This window comes from Ictidomys tridecemlineatus, chromosome 12 (assembly GCF_052094955.1).
Source record: "Ictidomys tridecemlineatus isolate mIctTri1 chromosome 12, mIctTri1.hap1, whole genome shotgun sequence".
NCBI classification, from domain to species: Eukaryota; Metazoa; Chordata; class Mammalia; order Rodentia; family Sciuridae; genus Ictidomys; species Ictidomys tridecemlineatus.
Window position 1 is genome coordinate 96,740,024 of NC_135488.1, and position 24,881 is coordinate 96,764,904.

General features: G+C 34.3%; 1 protein-coding gene across 4 annotated transcripts in view; it reads left to right on the plus strand.

The window, feature by feature from the left end:
* Memo1 (mediator of cell motility 1) overlaps positions 1 to 24,881 on the plus strand; it is a 110,572-nt gene that overhangs the window by 53,391 nt on the left and 32,300 nt on the right. For all 4 annotated transcript variants that reach the window (XR_013429108.1, XR_013429109.1, XM_078029430.1 and 1 more), the window contains 4 exons: positions 203 to 284; positions 11,345 to 11,413; positions 18,862 to 18,974; positions 20,887 to 20,998. Coding sequence is in view for 2 of the 4 variants with exons in the window: in XM_078029430.1 (XP_077885556.1) it covers positions 203 to 284; positions 11,345 to 11,413; positions 18,862 to 18,974; positions 20,887 to 20,998 (376 nt within the window). In the remaining 2 variants the exon portion in view is untranslated. The remainder of the gene's footprint in view (positions 1 to 202; positions 285 to 11,344; positions 11,414 to 18,861; positions 18,975 to 20,886; positions 20,999 to 24,881) is intronic.

Consider the following 24,881-nt stretch of genomic DNA (forward strand, 5'->3'; position numbering starts at 1 on the left):
AGATAAAAACAAATTTTGTTTAATCAATACCTTATGTGGCTTGCTGGAGACCTTGCAATTGGTAAATTCAAACGTTAGCATCCAGACTGGTGATCCCACTGCCCACTAAGATATTTTACTACGGTATAGATTCAGAGAGGGCTTTGTGCCATGCGTGGACCTTGCTTTGCTGACTCCAATTTTACTCTTTGTGTTTTTATAGGACCGCAGCTGAATGCACAGCTAGAAGGTTGGCTTTCACAAGTACAGTCGACAAAAAGACCTGCTAGAGCCATTATTGCACCGTAAGTTTTAAAGGGTCTTTATTCAACACTTTCATGTTTATTATTAATAAAAAATGAGTATCTATAATATAAATTGAAGATATTATATTTTTCACAATTCCTCTGATTTTCATATAAACTAAAAAGTAAAGGAATTAGTTGCTTTATTCCTTAAATGCAGTAATTTCAAAATTTATTTCTGGTAATAAGAGTGACTTTTTTTGGGATTGTGCTGGGGGTGAAACCCAGCAATTAAGTTAAATTTAATTAAAAAAATTAAATGAGTGGATCTTTTAATAATTTTAGCAAATGACTTGCTGTGACTTAGTCATTCAGCAACTATGTAACAGACTAAATTCTAGTTGCTTATCCTAGTGCTGCTTTTTGAATAAATCAAAATTGTATTATTAGCTGGGCACGGTGGTGCATGCCTGTAATCTCAGCGGCTCAGGATGCGGAGGCAGGAGGATGAAAGCTAGCCTCAGCAATGGAGAGGCACTAAGCAAATCAGTGAGATCCTGTCTCTAAATAAAATACAAAATAAGGCTTGGAATGTGGCTCAGAGGTTGAGTACCCCTGAATTCAATCCCCAGGACTCCCCCCCCCCAAAAAAAAAAGTGTTGTATTCTTGTGGTCCTTATGTGTCAGTACTTGGGAAAGATAAGCAGAAAACAGTATAATAATTTTATTCTATGTTGGGTTCTGGTGGGTGCTAAGAAGATTAGTAAAGCAAATAAGAGGGTTCAGAGTGACAGTGTATATAGGGAGTTGCTATTTTACATAGATGGAAGAAAAAAGAAAAAAAATGGCTCCTTGATACGGTAACTTTTGACTTTGAATGATATAAGTGGACAAGTTGTGCATATACCTGGGAGAAGTATCCCTTGAAGCAAGCACCAATGCTCTAAGGCAGGAGAGGAGTGTGTTTAGTGTGTTTAAGGGAAAGCAGGCTGTCATTATAGTTGAAGAAGCATGTCCAGTCGAACATCCCTAATCCAGAAATCTAAAATCCAAAATCTGAAACTCTTGACCCCTGATGTAATGCCACCAGAGAAAAACTTTGACCTCATGCATCGAGTTGTGAAGACACAGGCATGCTGAAAATATTGTATAAAGTTACCTTTAGAGTTGGGTGTGGTAATACATTCCTGTAATCTCAGCTAATTGGGAGGCTGAGGCAAGGGGGATTGCAAGTTAGAGGCTAGCCTCAACAATTTAGCTTGACCCCCTAAATTTAAAGTCTTCCAAAAGCAAAAAAGCAAAAACAAACAAACTAAAACCCCAAAACAAAAAACCCCCACAACAACAACAAAAAAACAAGTTGGTGGTAGAACACTTGGTTAGCACATGTGGACTTGCTTAGCACATGTGGGTCCTGGGTTCAGTTCTTAGTACTGCAAATAAAACAGAACCCTTCAGCGTATGTGTATAAAGTGTGTATAAGACATACATGAATTTCATATTGAGGCTTGGAGCTCACCTCTAAAATATTTTATCATGCATATGCAAATTTCCTCAAATTTGAAAGAATCAGAAACAATTCTGGTCCCAAGCATGAGATAAGTAAAAGATACTCTGCCTGTACAAAGGGAAGAGTATACATGAGATAGGCAGCAAGGGGCTAGGTTATGAAGAGACTTTGAGATTGTCCTAGGACTTTGGTTTGTATTCTGAATGATAATGCAGTCATGACAAGCATTTAGCAGTAGAATGACGTGATCTGATTTAAGTTTGAGAAGGATAAGTCTTGCTGCTTTGTAGACATAATGTGTGAGGACAGGGAGTCCAATTCAGGGGGCTTATTACAATAGGACAGAAATGGCTTTGACTGGGGGGCTAGAGGTGGAGGTGAGGAGAAGCAGTGTATTACAGATATATTTAGAATGTTGGATCAACATGAAAGAGGAGTCAAAGATGACTCAAGTTTTGGAAACTAGGACTACAGTTGTGCACCACTGTGCCTCTGTAGATCCAACTATAACTAAAAAATAAGGGTAAGACAAGTGGAAAGATGGAGTAGATTTTGAAGGGATTATATAAAATCTAGGGTTTGGTTTTGATGTTGTTATTGTTGAGATGTCCATTAGATATCAAAGTGGAGATTTCAAGTAAGGAATGGGTATATGAATCTGGAGTACAGAGAAGAAGGGCCTCGATTGAAATAGAAATACTGATTTTGTTTCTTTATACTCCTAAAGTCTAAGCAGAGTGTGGTTGCTTCAGGCATAAAATAAAGATAGGCAAAAGAAATAGACTAACCCCCTCATCCAAGTCACCATTTTAGAGGTCAGGAGACCCCGAAGGAAGAGCAGTGAGGAAAGAGTAAAACCAGGAGTGTGTGGTATCTCCAGGAGGTGAATAGATGAAAAATGTGTCAAGGAATAGAAAGAGATCAAGGCTTTTTTAATATTTATTTTTTAGTTTTCGGCGGACACAACATCTTCATTTTATTTTTTTGTGGTGCTGAGGATCGAACCCAGTGCCCCACGCATGCCAGGTGAACGCGATACTACTTGAGCCACATCCCAGCCCGAAATCAAATCTTTTAAATGCTGCCTATAGTAGGTCAAGTACAATGAGGACTGATGAGAATTGATAATGGATTTGACCATGTGGAGATTACTGGTGAACTTGAACAATTTCTTTAGAGTGGTAAGAAAGAAAGCTTATTGGAGTGGGTTCAGGAAAGAATGAGAGATGAAGGGTGAATTTTGCTGTAAATTGGAAATAGGAGAACAACTGTTTGAGAATGTATCAGGGAGAATTATTGGAGACTGAACCCAGGGGCATTCTACCAGTAAGCCATATCCCTAACTCTTTTTATTCTGAAACAGGGTCTCACTAAGTTGTTGATGCTGATCTCAGATTTGAGCTCCTCCTGCTTCAGCTTTCCCAGTCCCTGAGATTACAGGTGTGCACCAATATGCTAGAACTCAGTTTGGAGATTTTTGTGGGCTCAGCTGGGAGATTTTAAAGTGTTCGTAATGTTGATGAATGATTCAATAGAGAAAGAAAAAGTGATGCAAGGATATGAGGGGAAGTTGGCATAAACGGGGTCCTTGATTAAATGAGAAATGATAGATTAATAATGCTTCCTCTCTCTCTCTCTCTGGGAGTACTGGGGATTAAACTCAGGGCCTTGAACATATCAGGCAAGTGATCTATCAGCAGATTCTCCCTTGTAAAATTTTTATTTTGAGACAGGGCCTAGCCAAGTTGCCCATGTTGGCCTTGAACTTGCAATCCTCCTGCCTTAGCCTCCCGAGTAGCTGGGATTATAGTTGTGTGCCACTACACCCAGCTAATGTTTATCTCTTTGTAGAAACTCATGAAGTAGATTCTGTTCTTATGCCATTACTTTGCTGATATTTGACTGTTATGGAATGCTACCTTTCTAGTTAAAACTTGGTCTAAATGTGGGAACTGAGTTGAATCAATACATAATTAAGTTGAGGTTATTCATGAAAAACAGCTAGACTTGTTTTTTTTTTTGTAATTAATTTTAAATTGAAATCATTGGCAGTGACCTGGGAAATGGAAGCTATTTTAGCCTAAGTTACAAATATATTGATTTGTGAAATGAATATTCAAAGTTTTTTTTTTTTTCACTTTGGTGTATAAGTTTCTATGATACAGTGACTTAGTAGTTTGGTTTGTGCAATGTATAGGCAACTTTTTTTTTTCAAGTAGTGCTGAGTAGGCAGTTTATAGTTTATCAGTTTATGAAAACTTTAAATATGGCCAATGTTTTATCTCCTTAAGATTTCCCAAAGTAATTATTTTATTTTCCAGAGTTACCCCCTTTTATGGAAGTAGAAACGCTACAATAAATATTTTATTGTTATGTAGCTTAAGTAGGTCTCTATAAGAATATGTCCATATAATGAATAGAAAGCTTATTTTGGAGGTTCTGCTTTCATTTTAAATCAAGTTTATCCAAAGTATACTTTAAACTTGATAAATTCTAGCACTCCAGGGCCATCCTTTCTTAGATCTTTTACCTTTTCAGGCAAAAATTGTATCACGGGATCCTTAAGGAAAACAAGCAAACAAACAAATCCTCCTCAGAGTCTAGTTGTAACCAATTAGGCTGTGTGAAAATAACACACTTTTAAAAAGTGCTTAAACATACTCTGTATTGGTGTAGATTAAATAGAATAACTGACATTAAAGAATAAATATTGACCCATAAACTTACTGCTGATATATCTTAATGATTTCTAATCTCTATGACATATAGGTAGCCATATTTGGAGGATTTAAAAGAAATTAATTTGATCAAAAAATTATCCTAGGGCCTGGGGATGTGGCTGAAGCGGTAGCATGCTCGCCTGGCATGTGTGCATCCCAGGTTCGATCCTCAGCACCACATACAAACAAAGATGTTGTGTCCATCCAAAACTGAAAAATAAATATTAAAAAAAATTCTCTCTCTAAAAAAAAATTATGGTTGAATTTAGAACTGCCTTACTTATTTTGAGATATAGTAAATAGTACTTACTCCAGGAATATATATTGAAATGATCTTAACAATTAGGGGTTTCTAAAACCTTTCTTTCATGATGATCAGAAACCTTAATGCCAATCTCTTTGCTTGCACTATGTAGGAATATATGAGAATACTTAGAAGGGAGCTGTGTAGATATGTGTTGCCTAAAACACTTACTGAAAATAAAAATACAGAAATATAGTCAGGTAATTAGTATTATTAACATGATGAAATTATGTTTTTTACATAAAACATAAATATGAATAGTGAAGTCCTCCTCATACCATTATTGTTAGAAGTTAACCTCATGGGAGTAGTATTGGGGTGCAGTGGTAGGGGGAGAATACTTTTTCATTGTGTAGTTTTCATTATTGAATTTTTTTTTAACCTATTCTTGTTTAAACAGGGTCTTGCTATGTTGCCCAAGCTGATCTTGAATTTCTGGGCTCAAGTGATGCACTGTCTCAGCCTCCTGAGTAGCTAGGACTATAAGTGTGCACCACTGTGCCTCTCTCTATATATTAATTTTAATATAAATACTAGTTAATGTAAAAGCTTAAAGATATTTATATAGAAGACTAGTTTAAATATAGTGAAGCATACCTATAGTATTCTACCACCAAACATCTTGAGTCAGTGAACCTTCATAAATTATATATTTTAAGATTGAAGGTACACAATGGGGTATTCTCTACAATGCTCCCAAATAGTGTGAATCCTAGGGATCCTAGGAGTCCCATCATACCCTGGCAGCAGCCCTTCTTCATAGCTTATTAAGTTACTGGCAGTTGGGTACAGTGGCACAAGTTACTTACTGGGGATACACATCTCTAATTTTTGCTTATACCAGGTAGTATGATATTCATGTCAGTATCTCAAATCCTATATTCTTATAGTTACAAAAAATCTAGATATGCAACATTATTGTTACTTTTTTTACTTAATAACTTGAATAAAATTTTTTTAGGCCATATTATTGTTTACTTAATATTTGTAAGATTCTATTTTGTAAAAATAAAATATTCTGAATAATGACTATCTAACTTGGACATTTAGAGATTTTTTTTTAGTTGTAGTTGAACACAATACCTTTATTTTATTTATTTTTATGTGTTGCTAAGGATCAAACTCAGTGTCTCGCACATGCTAGGTGAGTGCTCTACTGCTGAGCCCCATAACATGGGACATTTTTGGGGATGCTATTACTTCTAATATTTTTTATTCAAGCAGAAATCTTGAGGGCCATTGGAGTGTTTATGAAAGAAAAACAATAAAAGAATAGGTACAGCAAAATAAAATTGAAAGAGAGAATATGGACACTGCTACTTCTGCAAACTGTTTAGGGCTCTATGTTAATCAAGGTGATCTCATCTATTCAGAGAAGTTTCATAATTTTAGTTTCTAGCTTTTAAAATTATACCTTAGCTACAGTGGATCTTACAGTTTTGAGATCTTTTCATTTCCTCTGTTCTAATATTCTCATTTCATAGCCTAATTTTTGTTATTGCATTTTTGTTTCTATTAAGTAGAACTAAGACTACTAGAACCTGAATTTGTTGGATTCTAATTAAATTGTTCTTTATTATTTGCTATCCTGTGTCTTCCTCCTCCTCCTCTTCTTTTTTTTTTCTCCTGTTTCTTTTTCTTTTATAGTGCTGGGGAATAATCCTAGGTTTTCATATAAGCTAGACAAATTTTCTACTGATCTATATCCCTAACCTCTTATGCGCTTTTTGATAAAAGGTATACATAGAATGTGTGGGAGAGTTTTGGTATTATCAGTTTATATTATTCACTTAGGAACTTAAATGACTAAGAGCAAACAAGTTAAAGTCTATGTTATGTAGTATTTGGTAGTTTTCCTGAGGAAGGATTTTAAATGATCTGTACATATCTAGATTGCTGTTCAGGAAACCATCACTAAACCAGTGAATGATCATGGATGTCATGAATGTGCTGTGTCATTAACATAGAACAACACATTTGTGTCTTTCCACAATGTCAGAATTTGTTTTATAACAATACATTTACAGGTTATATCATTTTCATTCATGGCAGTTCACTGAATATTTGTGGGTTAGTTGGTAATCATAGGCCAGGCAATCACAGGTTCTTGTTTGAATTTGAGGGGTGCTTTACAACTGAGCTACATTTCCAGTCCTTTTTAAAATTTTTTCTTGGGAGACAAGGTCTCACTAAGTTGCTGAGACAGTCCTGCTTCAGCCTCTCAAATTGCTGGGATTACAGGTGTACACCACCACACCTAGCTCCAGTCTTAATTTTTAATATCTATACTACTCAAATCACACATTAGACTTTACACAATTTTATAATTGCACATATATATTTATATTTAGGGGTGTGTGTGTGTGTGTGTGTGTGTGTGTGTATTTAGGTTGCAGGAAGGCTAAGAAAGATTTAAGGCAGCCACATGAATTTAGAAGGCTGAACTGAGGGCAAAGGCAGAAAGCAGATAAAAATGCAAGGAGTCACTTTAGGTGGTCAGATAAGACTATGAACCTACCAGCCAACCAACTGGAAGAACTTATTCATGACACAGTGCTGTCAAAGTACAAGAACTTATTCTAGGTTAAGGTGTAGGCATTTGGCAGTTTCATAGTGGATACTTGGAGTAACCACTTGAGATGTCATCTTTGAATAGGACTTGTATGATCATTATAGGCAGGAGAAACAATAGTCTGCTAAAACCTGAGGACAGAGATTAGGAGGCTTGTCATTGTGGCAGTTTTCCTGGGCAAGAATGGTCATGAGTGACTAGGTAATGGGGTCAGGGTGCTATTGTGTCCAGTCTGGGCATGTCCCTACTTTCATGGGTCTAAAGTTGAGGGGGTTGCATTATTTGGTGGTCTGGCATGTTCCGTAAGCTCATAGGCCTGGTTTTTCTGATAGGAATGACATGCCCATGCATCCATGTGCTTATGATTAGTTTGATAAGTTCATGGGTGGTCATTTTTATTAGCATGATTAATGTATTTATCTGTTTATACCTTATGGTTGTGCTAGGAAGGTGATGAATTTTTTTTTTTAATAGTCATTCCACTTCAGCACTTAAACTTAAGATGGTGTAGCTTATGGCAAAAGTACTGTTTTACAAGATGGCATGAAGTGACTTAGCAGAGTACATCCTGCTCTTCACAGTGGACGATGGCCTCATGGCACTGCTTCTACATTCAACTGTAGCTCTGTGGGAGAAATGGAAATTCTTGTAGGTCAGGAGCTGGACCTGCCTGCTGTAAAGGCTGTGCTGTGTAGGAGTAAAGGGAGAAGCAGACTCACTCCTTATTAAAAGTAGATTAGTTTTTCAGAGGCATGATTTAGCATAGTTAAAAATCATAGGTATTAAAGTGTAATTTTACATTTGCCTTCAGGAGAAGTTGTTAGGGAACTAGAGTGACATGGAAGAACCAACATATGGACTTTGTATTAGGGCTTAAAAGTTTTTAAAAAACTCAGTAGGACATACTTTATATGCATATTTGAATATTCTTTAGTGGTCAGATTTTTATGGTTCTTCTGGCTATAGTTCATAAAAGAAAAAACTTACCTATTTCTTTAGCAAAGTGTCCTTTACTATAAGTGATCTTTGTTGGTTAAATTTTGTTTCCATATATATGTAGAACGATAGATTCTATCTATCATAGATAGATAGGTAGCAGAACTAGTAGCAGTACTGAAGTAGTAGTACTGAAGGTAGCAGAAGTAGTAGTAGTACTGAAGATTCTGTGGTTAGTATGGAAGTAGTGGTAGTGAGATTCTATGGTTAGTACTCTGGCTTTCTTCATTACAATGTATCTGGGCCAGGATAAAAAGAAAGTATTAGAGGGGATGTGGCTCAAGCGGTAACGCGCTCGCCTGGCATGCACGGGGTGCTGGGTTCGATCTTCAGCACCACATACAAATAAATAAAGATGTTGTGTCCACCGAAAACTGAAAAATAAATATTAAAAAATTCTCTCTCTCTAAATTCTCTCTCTCTCTCTTCTCTCTTTAAAAAAAAAGTATTAGAAATCTCTTGATTATGATCCTCTTTTCATGTAGTTGAGTTCTTCATGGTGGGAGCATAAGAGGGATGGCAGACTCAATGATTGATTTTAAAATAGCACTGTGCAATGTATTTTTCTGTCCATGTAAGACCAGTTCAAGTTGCTTCTTCTCTCCCTGCAACTATTTTCTCTTTACTTTCATAAGACTTCTAAGCCTTCAACTTCAGAAAGGACTGAAACTATGATATCTGACTTCCATTATAAAACATTATTAACTGTGTGTTAATCGTGTTTTAAAACTTTTATCCTTTTCTGCAGTCTTAGAGAGTATATGATTCTGTTAATTTTCTTTCAGTTTTCAGGCTTATTGCTTTTCCTTCTCGATAAGTCCCTTCCCCTTTTCCTTCAAACATGTAATGGTCTCTTATGGTAGTGAAAAGCATGGGTTCTAGAACACTACTGTTTGATCTTAAATCCTGGCTTGGAAATATACCATGTGTTTTTCAGTAAGTTTCTTAATCTCCCTGCTTTTAATTTCTTTATCTGTAAATGAGAAAATGATAATTCTATCTCATATGAGTATTGATATGAGGATTTAAATGACTTAATACTTTGAAGTACATAAAAGTACCTGAATAATAGTACCTTAGTACCTTACTAATAGCATTTAGTAAATATTATTGCTATTATTGTCATAATCTTCCTCCTTTTCATCATCTTCCCCCATACTTGGTCACTAAGATGTTTTTCTTTTATTTTTTAAACTATAGAGCATTCATTTCTCATTTCCCACTGGCATGGCATTGGTACCTCATGCTTTGCTATATATATCATTGCCACAGTTTCCAAGGGAGGTTGTGTGTGTGTGTGTGTGTGTGTGTGTGTTTTAAACACCTCTTGCTTTTAATCTATCTTTTGTGCAAATGCTAGTAATAATTTCACATTGTCACTTTTCTACTCAAGAGTGCACAGTATTTTTTCCCCCCCAGTATTTTGTTTTATCAAGGCCATGTTCCTCTGCTTGATTCCAGCTTAGCATTATTCGGGCCAATCTTGTGTTTTCTCATCTATATCATGCATGTGGACATTTGTTTATGTTCTTCTTTCAGCTTGTATGCTCTTCCTTCATGTTCTTACCCTTCTATGTTTTTATCCTTTCTATACTTCAAGAATTCACTGTTTCTAAGAAGCCTTTCTGGATGGTTAAGGAATAAGATGCAATACTGAAAGAAACTCACACTAGAAATAGAAAGTTAAGGTTAAAGTTAAGGTTGGTCCTTAAATTTAAGAGTGACAAGTAGGAACTAACTTCTGTAAGGTGGTTTATGAAATGGAGGTTGGTGTGTTAGTCAACTTTCTGTTAACACTAGCAAACACCTGGTATAATCAATTATGAAAAGAAAAGGTTAATTTTGGGTCACAGTTTTAGAGATTTCAGTTCATGATTAATTGGTATTGTTGCTTTTAGGTCTTTGATGAGGAATTATACTGTGACAACATGTAGCAGACCAAAACTGCTCACTTCATGGCTGGGAAGCAAAAGAGAGAAAGAAGAGACCAGGATTCTGTGACCCCTTTTGAGGGCATATCCCTATTGATTTGAAGACCTCCTACTAGGTCCCACCCTATCCAAAGGTTCTATTGCCTAACAGTAGCATCAAGTTGGGAACCAAGCCTCTTAAAGCATGAACCTTTGGAGGATACTCAAGATCTAAACCACAGTAGATGGAATGAGTGGTAACAGAAAGCAAAACAGTGTTGAAATGATGAGATGTCCTTCAGGTTTGAGATAGACCAGAGAGAAGAGCCGGGTGGAAAACACACACACACACACACACACACACACACACACACACACACACACATGCACACACAGTAAAATTTTATAATAAATGAGTATGTATGCAGTATTTTTCCTGTAGAGCCAGTTTTTAAAACATTTACCAACATATCACTGGCAGCATACTAGGAAGTAAGCACTAAGGAAAGTGACTGTGACTATGACTTACATACCCAGAATGAGTCAAGAAAGAAAAATGAGGTCAGGGAAAAGTCATTCTGTTGGTGATAGAAGAACTGGTTAAATGTTGAAACCAGGTGAAAGGGAAGAGTAGTATTGAAAGAAAATGAGAGACCTAATACATATAGGGTCAAGTCAATTCCTTATCGTTAAAGATGGAGAGAATTATGGTAGTTGCAGGTATTTGTTTTTGTTTGGTTTTATTTATCCTTGGGTCTTACCATTGTTTTGTAATAGTCTGCCAATGTTGCTGTAGAGGAATTTAAAAAACTCATGTTAATAGTGTTAAATTAGCAATTTTAAGTAAGCCTTGAATGTCTATAAATTTAATTGTCCTTTAGGCCAAAGAATTTAAAGAATATATTTAAACTTTAAAATTGCTATACAGTGTAGACCAGATATGTGTTCTATTATCTTCTAGAGGTTGCATTGTTAACTACATTGATCTTTAATCTATGCACTTAATTCTTTTATGTTTAGTTATTACATTTCTTTGTAAAGTTTTTTTTTTGGAATATCTTCATTATGAACCTGATCATTAAATTTAAGCAATCATTTTATTTTGTAGCCATGCAGGATATACGTACTGTGGATCTTGTGCTGCCCATGCTTACAAACAAGTGGATCCATCTATTACGTAAGTAATGTAGTTTTAAGTGGGTGAATTTTGGGAATTATATAATAATTGTTGTGTCTTAGAAACCATTTGTTTTTCATCTTCCTTATTGTTATCCTCTCAATTAGAAATTTAATTTTTTTATGAATAATATTATATCTTACATAGATTAGGAAATCTTTAGTACTCTTTAGTACTCTTTTTCTTTCTCTGAACATTTGTCTTTGGTTGGTAAAATGTTTTATTATGAAACTATTAGAAAATTAAGTATTTTGGTTCTTTTCTTTTCTCTCTCTTTCTCTTTTATTTTTGGGACTGAGGATTGAACCCAGAGCCACTTAACCACTGCCACATTCCCAGGCCTTTTAAAAATATCTTATTTAGAGATAGGGTCTTGCTTAGTTGCTGAAGCTGGCTTTGAATTCACGATCCTCCTGCTTCAGCCTCCTGAGCTGCTAGGAATACAGGCATACATGGTGGCTGGTATTTTGGTTATTTTTTTTTTTTAAATCTGGAGGTAAACATTTTTAAGAAAAATGCAAAGTCCTTAGTTCAGTTTGAATCATCTTTGTAAATTGTTATAGTTTTAAAATTGTTACTGAATGACTCACTTTTTATTGATAGGAGAAGGTACTTGATATATTTTAGAATCTCACAGTGAATTTCTATGGTATTTGAAGTATAATAACTCTTGATGATTCAACAAGGGCTTTCAAATTAGGTTCCTACTCACCCTATACTAGGGATTGAACCCAAGAGTGCTTTACCATTCCCAGGACCCCCCCCTTTAAAAATATTTATTTATTTATTTTTAGTTATAGGTAGACACAATATTTTTAGGTGGTGCTGAGGCTCGAACCCAATGCTTCACTCTTGGTAGGCGAGTGCTGTACCTCTGAGCCACAGCTACAACCCCCACTCCTTTTTTTGGTTGTTGGGGATTGAATCCAGGCCTCATGCATGCTAGACAATCACTTTACCATTGAGCCATATCTCCAACCATTCCCCTTCCTTTTTTATTTTTTATTTTGAGACCAAATCTCACTAATATGCCTAGACTGGCCTTGAACTTGTGATCCTGCTGCCTTAGCCTCTCAAATAGCTGGGATTGCAGGTATTTACTACTGCGTCTGGCTGTAATTAGCTTTTTACCAAACTTTTTGGGCCTAATTACAATACATTATACTCCATGTATGTATCATATGTCAAAATACACTCTGCTGTCATGTGTTTCTAAAAAGAACAAATAAAAAAATAGTTTCTGGGAAGTTGAGATTAAGTAGTATATTTGTTTAAAATAAGAAGCTTGTGGGGCTGGGCTTGTGGCTCAGTAGTGCTTGCCTAGCACATGTGAGGCTTGGGTTCAATCCTCAGCATCACATAAAAATAAATAACACAAAGGTATTGTGTCCATCTACAATTTAAAAATATTAAGAAAAAAAAGATGCTTTTGAACTTCCAAAAGTTTCTACTCTAGATTGCACTCAAATTCCTTAATTTACTGACTAGTATTTTATTTAAGTAGTTAACTTACTCCATGGCCCAGTATGAGGCTCCAGTCTGTAATGTGAGATGTACCAGCTAGCTGTATGTTAACAGATAAAAATGATCATTTTAATTCTGTCAAATGTTGATCTTTAGGCAAGCCTGTGACACTAGAGATAGAGCATAGTCACTGAAAGATGACATGCACACCAGCTTTTGAGTTTGCAGTGATCACCTATAGCATGCTCCTTTGCCTTCGAGCAATTTGTTCAAATTTTCAAAAACACTGCTCTTTTAAATTTTTATGTGGTGTACTCTGCCATTTTTTTTATTTAAATAAAAAATTTAAAAAAGCCCTTGTTGAATCCTCAAGAGTTATTACACTTCAAATACCATAGAAATTCACTGTCAGATTCTAAAATATTTCAAGTACCTTTTCCTGTCAATAAAAATAAGTCATTCAGTAACAATTTTAAAACTATAACAATTTACAAAGATGATTCAAATTGAACTAAGGGCTTTGCATTTTTCTTAAATTTGTTGAAAATAAATTTACAAATTTTTATTAGTAAATATTTCCACATGAACTTTTGCTTAGTCTTGCTTGCTTCATTTATGTTTTTGAGGAATATCTTTAACAAATATTACTTGATACATATTTAATACATACAATCTTAACTAATTTATTAATGAATGAGAACAAATAGAAATTAAATTGAGAAGATTTTTAGAGGATTCTGTAATTTGATCTGGGACTATAAGCCAGATATAACCAAGGTTAATTTAAATAACAACTTTTCCAAAACATTTCTGTATTTGGCAGAATTTTTATTGCTGATATCTTGTGCTAGAGAGATCCCTCATTATCAGATTTGCCTTAGGAACATGTAGAGAAGTATAGAGTCTATGTTGATAGAAATGGAAAGCATGAATTAAGTAAATTGGTGGAAAATTAGAATGGAAGGAAAAGGAAGGAGGATAGAGGGAAGAGAGCAAAGAACAAAGAAGAAGATAAAGGGTGTGATCAAATTTATATAATTAGCATATAATAATGGAATTCTGGATCATTAAAATCTCAGATCTAAGTGTAAAATTAATAACTGATGGTCATAGTTGGACTCTTTTGGCTATAGGAATGTACCACCATGCCCAACTGTACAATAAGTTTTTTTAAGTAAAGATTTTTTTTGGGAAAAAAAAAATCTAGTTTAGTTCACAGGTCATTTTCACACAGATGTTTTCCCTGAGATTTATTTACATATGCAGCTGAAATGCTTTATGCATTTCCCACCAAAATTGAATGCATTGTATTATGCAGAGTATTACGATTTTTTAAAATTTATATTTTAGTTGTACATGGACATAATACCTTTATTTTATTTATTTATTTTTATGTGGTGCTGAGGATCGAACCCAGGGCTGCACTCGCGCAAGGCGAGCACTCTGCTGCTGAGCCACAACCCCAGCCCTTAAAATGGGTTTTTAAGGCTCAAGATTTTTAATGAAATTAAGTGAAACTGACTTTAAAAAATTAATGGGTAGTGGGGCTGAGGTTGTGGCTCAGTGGTAGAGCACTTGACTCGCATGTGTGAGGCTCTGGGTTTTGATCCTGAGCACCACATAAAAATAAATAAATAAAGGTATTGTGTCCATGTACAATTAAAAAATATTTTAAAAAGTTAGTCTGAAGTAAAGGTGAAAAACAAGACTTATAATACATAGATTTGATTATCCTGACCAACTTCCTAATATGCAGCTTTATCTATCTTCATTTTTTAAAATATGCATTCTCATTTTTGTACCATAAGGGCAAATGCCAACATAATGGAAAAGCAGATATCTTTCTTGTATTATTATGAAAATTGTTTTAGTTTTGTGTACTACTACTTCAGAGGTCCTTGGAGAATATCAATAATTCACAGTTCACACTTTGAAAACTGCTATAATGGACTTTGAGTGAGTGATTTGATTTAAATTGTGGGAAAGGTATTGGGGAAGACATCTCTGCAGAACTCATTTTTAAGCCATCCAGCCAAGAAAAGGGAATGATGACTTGTAGAAACTTTGCAGTAGGCAAAGTTACGTGTCATCAAGGAACTATAGCATTAACAATCATATGGGCTAAGAGTAATATAAGAAGGTTCAAGTTCATTCGAGACTTTAAGTCCTATTTTGAGGATTTTAAGTTTTTATCCTATAAGGGAAATGAAATGATCTCTGTTTCAAAAAGACCACTTTGGCTGTTTAAGGAATTTGAAAATGGAACATTAGCTGAGCATGTTGTCCCATACCTATAATCCCAGAGACTCAGAAGGCCAAGGCAGGAGGATTGAAGGTGAAAGGCCAGACTGAGCAACTTAGAGAGACCTCGTCTCAAAATGAAAAATAAAAAGGGCTTAGTGGTAAAGTTTCTTTGAGCTTAATCCCTAGTACTGCAAAATTTTAAAAAGAGGAACATTTAATGAATTTCTTTTCCATATCTTTTCCTATTACTTAAACTCTAAGAACCCAGAATTTGGAATGTACTTAGGAAGAAACTGGATTTTAATTCATATTCATATTCATTTGCAGGAAAACCAGCAAAAAAGGAGAGAAAAAGGAATCTTTTTTGAGGCCGTATGACATTTTATTCTTTAAAATATCTCAACTTCCTATGAAATACATTTAAAAAAACTACATATATTCTAATTGTTGGAATAAGTAGTTGAAAAAATATTCATGAGGTCAGACATTCAGCTTGTATCAGGCACACATACTTAACTTATCATAGAAACTCACTCCATGTATGAATTCTCTGGAGCTGTCATTTGTGAACTACATTTATTTCTGGGAGAATGCCTTTGATACCCCTCCCCCTATTATTTCATTTAAAAAGTTTCTTTTCCCTGGATAGTAACAGTTATGATTTGCTAATATGAAAAAGCTATTATTCCTTAAAGACAAAGCTTGCATTTAATTAAAAAGAAGGAAAATGGTAATATTTCAAGTGCCTGTATTACTCATTTGTTTCTCTCCAAAATATTCCTGTGGCCTTAGTGTTTGTGTTTATGGATCTAGCAATTTAGCAAAAAAAAATAAATAAATGCATGAACTTTAATGTATACTCTTTTTTTGGTACCAGGGATTGAACCCAGAGGTGCTAACCATTAAGCCTCATCTCCAGCTCTTTTTAAATTTTTTATTTTGAGACAGGGTCTTGCTAAGTTGTCTGGGATGTCGCTAAATTGCTGAGGCTGGCTTTGAACTTGTGATTGTCCTGTCTCTAGCTTCCCAGGCTGCTAGGATTACAGGTGTGCATCACCATACCTGGCTCATATACATTGTTGATTTTCTTTTGTTATCATTTAGCTAACCAAAGAGATCTGTTGTGAGATTACTACTGGCTTAATCTGCCTTTTTTGCTTCTTTTTCATGAAGTCTGATTTTATTTTTTCATTTGTCACTTTTAAGGCTTTTATATTGATGGGACTTAAACCTTTTTTTTTTTTTTTTCTTGTTACCTCATTATATCAAGAGTAGAGATTAACTATGTTGATTTTCGGGTGAGTTTCTACCAAATTACAAAGAATCTGTTAGTAAAACAGTGGTTTATTCAGATTAGTAGGGTCTCTTTAGCCTTCATGTGAACTGGGTTTGACAGAAAGGTAAACAAGGCAAGTAATCATTATCAGAGGAGCTGATTAGGTTCCAGCATACCTCCAGTGTGTATTTCTGGAGCAGTACTTATCTGCTAGCCTTGAGGATCCTTTGTAATTATGAAATTTATCTATATGGCTTTAAGTTTAGATCAATACTTAATAAAAATATCATTTCATATTTTAACTCTATATCCTAGATTTTCTAGGAGTGTTCTGAATATAAATATTGTATCTCTTTTGTCTTATCATAAATTCATTCCTCAGTCAGAAAAATATGCCCCTTTTCATACTTGAGTCTTCTCTTTTCTCCCATCCCGGGTTTCCCTATGTTGCCCAGGCTGGAATGGAACTCCTGGGCTCAAGTGTTTCTCCCACTTTTCGGCTTCCCTGAGTAGCTGGGAATATAGGAGGTGTGCGCCTCTGAGCCTGACCCTACCTTATTGATTTTTGGTTCATGTAATACTTGGCATTAATCAAGTGAACTAAACATTCCTGAGTTACTATTATATGATCCACATTAGGTTTTAACTTTTTTTTGAGAGAGAGAGAGAGAGAGAGAGAATTTTTAAAATATTTATTTTCCCGTTTTCGGCAGACACAACATCTTTATTTGTATGTTGTGCTGAGGATCGAACCAGCGCCACGTGCATGCCAGGCAAGCACACTACCGCTTGAGCCACATCCCCAGCCCTAGGTTTTAATTTTTAAAAATTCATAACATTTGTGTGTTGTTAACATATGAGAACAGAATGATATCTCTTGATATTGTTCATTTAGGAATCTTGACTTTTTTCCCCTGAAGTGTTTATTGGTTTGAAGGATTACAATGCCAATAATAGACAGAAGGGAGAGACATAGTCTCTGATCACAAATGGCTTGAGCATGAAATCTTTATGTTTGCTATATGATCTCTTGAGGTCTGGGGACTCCAAACTGAGAATCACCTGCCCACAACTTTCTTATTTTGTCCTTCCCTTCCCAGGATATGAAATAACATATAGCAAACAATGGGTTAATATCCTTTAGCTTAGTAATTCAATTTTATCAAAATAAATACAGTGTTAAAACACAACATTCATGGTCATAAGACTAAGACACATTTCTTAGTCTTTTTCTGTTAAGCAATGAGTAGTACTTAATTTTCTAGGTATATAGGCTCTCATCTAATGCTTCCTTCTCATAGTTTTACTGTTTTGAGTCTAATTTGTTTTTTGTCTGTGTGTAACGGGGGAAGATTGGTTTATATGAATCTTAGAGAACAGAGAAAATGGATAGTTTTGGACTTTAGACTATAGGGCTGGTTTGGATGTTTGAGATAAAATGAGAGGAAGTTAATTTTATTCTTGGTGTCAGATAAAGGGATTACAAAGATTTAAGCTACAGCTTAGCCCTTTGCTTTTCTTCAGGTAAGATTGTAGTGCAAATAACACCATAACTAAGTTTCTTTGTTTTTGAGAAGGACTTCTACTTAAATGAGAATAGAGAAAGCTTATTACATGGAATTCTCAACAAGATGCCTTTTTTTTCTTTGCCAAGAAAGAAATGTAGAAATAGTTTACCATAATGCCTCATTGTTACTATTGTTTTTTATGGGTTAGAATTTTATATCATTTTAATTAAAATTTTGGTGGATCTTAGGAAGTGTTAGACTTTTGAGACTTTTGATAACTGAAATGTTTAAAATTCAGTTAAATAAATCTTCTAGCTGTTAAAATACCAAAATGATTTTATGCATAATAGGTTGTTTTACTATAAAGATTGATACTTAGTTTTTCTGAGTATTGAACATGATCTTTTAAAAGCCTTCTAACATAAAAATAGGGACAAGGAATTGAAATTAATAACTGAGAAGTATTAGTTTCCTAGGGCTCATGTAACTTAAACAATAGAAACTTATTACTTAATTTTTTTAAACAATTATGGAAGTTGGAAGTTCAATATCAAGCTGCTGGTAGGGTTGTTTTCTCTGAGTCTTTTTTCTCTTTGGCCTGTAGATGGCTGTGTCTTGGTGCCTCTTCAGATAGGACTCTAATGTTAGTCTCTCCTCTCGTTATGTAGGGATAGCAGTCATATTGATAAAGCTCCTATCCTCATGCCCTCATTTTTAATTAGCTCTTTAAAGATCTTACTCTAAATCCAGTTGTAGTCAGTGTTGGGAGTTGGGAATTCAACATGTGAATTACATAGTCTAGCTTTTTACATTAACAGTTGGCAATGAAAGTAGTCAAAAAGGGAAAAAAGTAATTATTTAGAATTACTTATTTTTTCCCCCTTAGGTAATAATATATTAGGTAAGGTTTGTATAGAAGTACAATTGTTCTATGTTCTTTGTTGCATATCTCCTAGCCGGAGAATTTTCATCCTTGGGCCTTCTCATCATGTGCCCCTCTCTCGATGTGCACTTTCCAGTGTGGATATATATAGGACACCTCTATATGACCTTCGTATTGACCAAAAGAGTAAGTATAAAGAAATCTTATAGCTTTTAAATAACTAAAGATCTTAATGTACATTCAACTTAATAATCTGGGCACATTGGTCTACATTTGTGTAGATCACTTTTCTCTCAAATAGATAATGGAGTTAATATATTTTATGTCTCCTCTAATGATTTTAATGAGGCAGGGAGAGCCCATAGTTATGAAAATCTAAAAGGTGCTATAGAAATCTTAAATATATTTTGTTTTTAAATGTATTATTTTGGTTTAGTTTTTTTCCCCGTTGGGTTTCGGAATTCACATTTTTATTTAATTTATTATACAATAGATGTGTAAAGTAAAATCTTTTGACTTATTTACAAAGGCTTTTTGGGGTTGTGAGGAAGAATGATTTAAAATATACAGAACTGTGTAGAGAGTAGTATAAAAAATACTGATGTTCTCATCTTCCACTTTGCCCACAGTTATCCTTCTTTCTGAACTCAATTTACCTTCCCCAAGTAATCATCTTCATGAACTTGGGGTGTATCCTTCAGTTTGTTAAATTATATTGTAAGATTTTTATGGATGCTGTTGTTGATTCAATAAATTTTGTAACAGTTCCTTCTGTAGAATGAAAGATTCCAGGTACAAAAGAGATGATTAGCTCATTTTCATTTTTTTAGGTTTCAGTTTTCATAATTTGAGGTTTTAAAATTTGATTAAATTGAATTTTTTTGCATTGTTCATTTTTTCCATAATCTGAGGTTTTGAGTATCAAAAGTGTTAGCAGTTTGTTGCTGGGATGCATCTTATTAATGAGGCTGAAGAGTTGCTAACTTTGCTTCTTGAGATGGTTCTAGGAAACACACTTTACTTTTTCTTTTTTTGTGGTGCTGGGAATTGAACGCAGGACCTTGTGCTTTACCAACTGAGCTATATCCCCAGCCCCACACTTTACTTTTAAAAGCTTATTGGGGCACTTGGAAAAGTATGGTTTTGTGAATTCTACCAGTGAAGAAATGGATAAGTTTTCATTAGATCTAATTTTGTAGAAAAGAGATCATACCACCATTTCTTTATTTCTTTGATAACCCATTTAAGGATCTAGTTAGAATATTCTTTTTTTTAAAAAAAAAATATTTATTTATTTTTGGTTAGGCACAATACCTTTATTTTGTTTATTTATTTTTATGTGGTGTTGAGGAACGGCGAACCCAGGGCCTTGCGCATGCTAGGCAAGCGCTGAGCCACAACCCCAGCCCTAAAATATTATTATATCATCAAAATTTTATCTTTTTCTTGTTCTATAGTATCCAGTTTTAAGCACAGTTCATGGGTATTACTAGGTCTGAATTACTAGGTCATTTTAAGTGAGCATGGTGCTGTGACGAATTTGTCTTTTGATCTCTGCCACAAGCTTAATTTTGAATTTTGAGAAAAATAGCATTCCTAGTAGGAATTTTCTGATTGTAGAATGAGGGAAACCTGGAATGTAAACTAACAATACCAAGTATTTTATTAAAAAGCAAAGCAAAACTAAAAAACTATATTGTTAACCTTAATTGTAAATAGATCAGTGATTTTTGTCTATTACAGTAGGAATTGTATTTAACTGTTCTTGCTAATATGTCCTGATTAAAATCAATGAATAGTCTAGATCCAGGTGATATTAGAAATGATGAACTGATGAAAGTTTTAAATTATTATTTTTTACATGACCATGACATATAAATATGATAATTTTTTGTGTATTATTATTTTAGCTAGCACATGAGCATTAGTTGTTCTCTCTCTCTTTCTCTCTCCCACCCTGCCTCTCAAACCAAAAATGGAGAGTACTATGTGGTGCTTTTGCCTCTTGCCAAAGCATGTAGCTTTGTGTGAGTGGTTGGAATCTCACAGGATACAGACATACATTAATATATTTGTTTTAATATATTTTGAAATCTAGTTTACGGAGAGCTATGGAAGACAGGAATGTTTGAACGCATGACTCTACAGACAGATGAAGATGAACACAGTATTGAAATGCATTTGCCTTATACAGCTAAAGCCATGGAAAGGTATATTGATTAATATAAGAAATCCTAGAGAAATCATAGATGTTAATTTCTTTGGAATTATCTTAACTAGGGTATGATAATTATTAGAGTAAGGACATTAACATTTTGTTATTTGAGATGAAATAAAATTTGAGGTTGCATTTTCTTAATGTGGATTGATGTTGATTTTAAGTAGTTTGCCTATGAAGGCTAAACATATAAATTGATGTGGTATTTTTTTTAGGTAGAAAGGTTAAAAAAAAAAAACCCTGTAAGTGTGGTTTGTTGTGTGTGTATCTTGGTTTGCCTGGTATTCTTTAGACATTTCTATATCTTAGAATAATAATTATATTCTTTTGTGGTACAGTACTATAATTAATCATTATATTTTAGATTTGGAAATAACTTTGGAAGGCATTTATTTCAGTATATGAATCTTTTATAATATACTTTACAGATCATTATTTTATTCCTACTAAAGATCTTCCTGTGATGTGGTACTAATTAGACCATAAGCACAGTGATGATAGGGACAATATCTGTTTTCCTCTCCACTGTATACTATAGTGCCTACCACTTTGCCTAACAGAGTCATTAATTTATTTCAGTATAATGAAAAAAATGTTAAGAAATTTCTTTTTTCTTTTACTATGGCATTTAAATTAGAAACGCTTCTCATTTGTAGGTCATATTTATTACTTTCTTAACATGTATTTAATATTTCATATGTAGTTTGACTAGTTACAAATATGATGAGATTATTCCATCTTTGGATCTGTTCACTGTATTCTTCTTAGGAAAGTATTTGGTTCATAGTAGATTGCCAGTACATATTGATTAGGTATATAGATTAATGAAATCTAAAATTACATTAACAGTTTTTATGCTGATGTGGCTTACTTACTATTGGCTAATATGCTTATGATCAGCTAAAAATTAAGGCTTTTTCATACTATTAGGATGGATTGTTTTCTCCATCAGAATTTTGTATGGTATCTTTTTAATTCTAATCGTGTATAACTTTTCACTTTTATTTAATTTGTTTCTTGTTGGTTTTAGTCTGTTATTATAGTCTTTTTGGGTTTTTATATTCAAAGTATTATTTACTTCTGTTAGTCTTTTCACAAATGATAATCTTGAGTAATTATATTAAGCTGAAGTTTCCAAAAACCAGTGTAATATTAAATTATAATTTTAGATTGTCTTATAATGTATTCTAACTTCTCAGAAATTGTGAAACCATATATATTTCTTCTTTCCTGGATTGTTGATATAATCACAGTTTCTCATTCTTCACAAAAGACAGAAAAATTTCATTTGCTGAAATATTTCTATATTTTATCATGAAAAAACCCCACATTTTTCTCTTAATAAATTTCAGTAGTACAACCAATAAACTGACAGTACCCTAAAGGAGATTTTAACAAAATAGCATTTTTGTTATTATTTCAAAAACAAAATAGGAAATGAAATTTAGGAAAATAGAAACTTGAAACCAATATTCATATTTCTTCTTTATACTTTCCTCTCTTATAAATAGTATGAAATAAACTAGTCCTGTGTTACATTAGAATCTCTAATGCTACCTTTATTTTTAAAAATCATTATTTTCTTGTGGTACCCAGTATTGAACCCAGGAATGCTTTATCACTGAGCTATTATCTCCAACCCTTTTATTTTGTGATGGACTGGTTAAATTGCTGAGACTGACCTTGAATTTACAATCCTCGTCCTCAGCCTTCCAAATCCCTGGGATTGCAGGTGTGGTCCTTATACCTGGCACTAATGCTCCTTTTAGATACTATCTAGTAAACATTTGTATTCACACCTGAATACAAACGTTGTATTCACTACCTGTGTCAGTTATCTGTTACTGACCGACAAATTATTCCAAAATGTAGTGGCTTAAAATTATAGCTGTCTTATTGTTTACAATATTTGGGTCAGGAAATTTACAATATTTGGGCAGGTTGCACCATGCTCTGGTCTACAAGATGTTGACCAAGGTGGCTTAGATGGGTAATAGATGGCCTCACTCATATGTCTGGGGCCATGGTGTTGACTTTCTGATAATATTCCTCATTTGTTCTCCTGGTGGCATCAGGTTAGTATATGAGTGAGGCTTTGGAGTTGCTCCTCTTAATTTGGAGACTGTAAACTAAGAAGACAAGTTATTCCTGTTTTCCTTCAACCTCTTACCCCATCCCTACCATATACTCAGTATACTATGATTTTAAGAGAGGCATAGTTGACCACAAATAGATATTTCTTATTGGAGGATGAAAGAATAGAAACCAGGAAGGATCATATACTAGTCTGCGGGACAAAATAATTCTGAACTCTAACCAGGGAACAAAGACTATCCCATGACTATATCTTGGTTCTATCTTCTGTTATTGGTTTAATAATTCATTATTTTTCTCATCTTTTGACTGGGGTCCTTTGGGCTATTGGTTTTATTCCGAGTCATTTTATTTTCCTTAAGAAATTGGCCTTGTTTGCACCTGAGAAGTGGTCTCAGTCTGGTTCATGTATGTACCAGTTTGAAAGTCTAGAGGTTTATTTCATTTAGAGCAGTGTTTCTTCTAGTTCTGATAAATTTCCTTACACACTATGGATATATACCAGATTATAAATCTACTCCATTAGACAAAGTTTATATCCAGAATTCTTTATGAAACTGGACTCTCTCTACTTGGGATTCTAAGTTAGAGTTCTATAAATTTGTTTTTCTCTCTTTTTGCAGTACTGGAGATTGAACCCAGGCTTGGTGCATGCTAGGCAAATGCTCTACCACTGAATCCTCCTGCCTCAGCCTGTCTGGTAGCTGGGATTATAGGCTGGTGCCACCATGCTAAGATTCCTGAAAATATCTTTAGAAACCCTTTTGTTTTCCTGATAAGGTGTTTTACCACTGCCTTAAATCTTTCTAAGGGCTTAACAGAGAAGCTTAAAGATGCCTTCTTTTTGATGATCTTGCCATGTTTATTGGCAGTGCTCTGGATTTGATCTTTGAGCTCAAACTTCTTTGATGGTCTTTTGCTGACTAAGAGACTAGTCATGAGAAAGTTATTTTTTCAACCCTGTTATTCTTGGTTAGAAGTATTTTTCTTTAAGCTCCCCCCACCACCAAAAAAAAAAAAGAAAGAAAAAAAATAATGCTAGAGGTATCACAATACCTGACTGACTTCAAATTATACTACAAAATTACTGTAGTAACAAAAATTGCATGGCATTGGCATAAAGCAGACACACAGACCAGTGGTTCAGAGTAGAAGACACAGAGACGAATACACACAGGTACAGTCATTTGAACCTTGACAAAAGTTCCAAAAACGTATTTTGGAGAAAAAACAGCCCCTTAAACACATGATGCCAGAAAAACTGGTTATTCGTATGTAGAAGAATGAGACTAAATCTTTATACTTTTTACCCTGTACAAAATTAAAATGGATCAAAGACCTAGGAATCAGACAGAAATTATACAACTCATAGAAGAAACATAGGGTCAACTCCCAACATTGGGAGTAGGCAATGACTTTCTCTTTAGAACCTCTAAAGCTCAGGAAATAATGTGAGGAGTTAACAAATGGGATGACATCAAATTAAAAAGCTTCTGCACATCAAAGAAAACAATTAGGAATAGGAAGAGTAAACCTACAGAATGGGAGAAAAATCTTTGCTAGCTATAAACAAAGGCTTAATATCTAAAATATATAAAAAACTCAAAAGAAACTTAACACCAAAAAACATATAGCCCAATTAATGTATGGGCAAGTGGACTAAACAGACATCTATCAAAAGAAGAAATACAAATGGCCAACAAATATATGGAAAAATGTTAGCGATTAGGGAAATGCCAATCAAAACTACACTGAGATTTCATCTCATTCCAGTTACATGG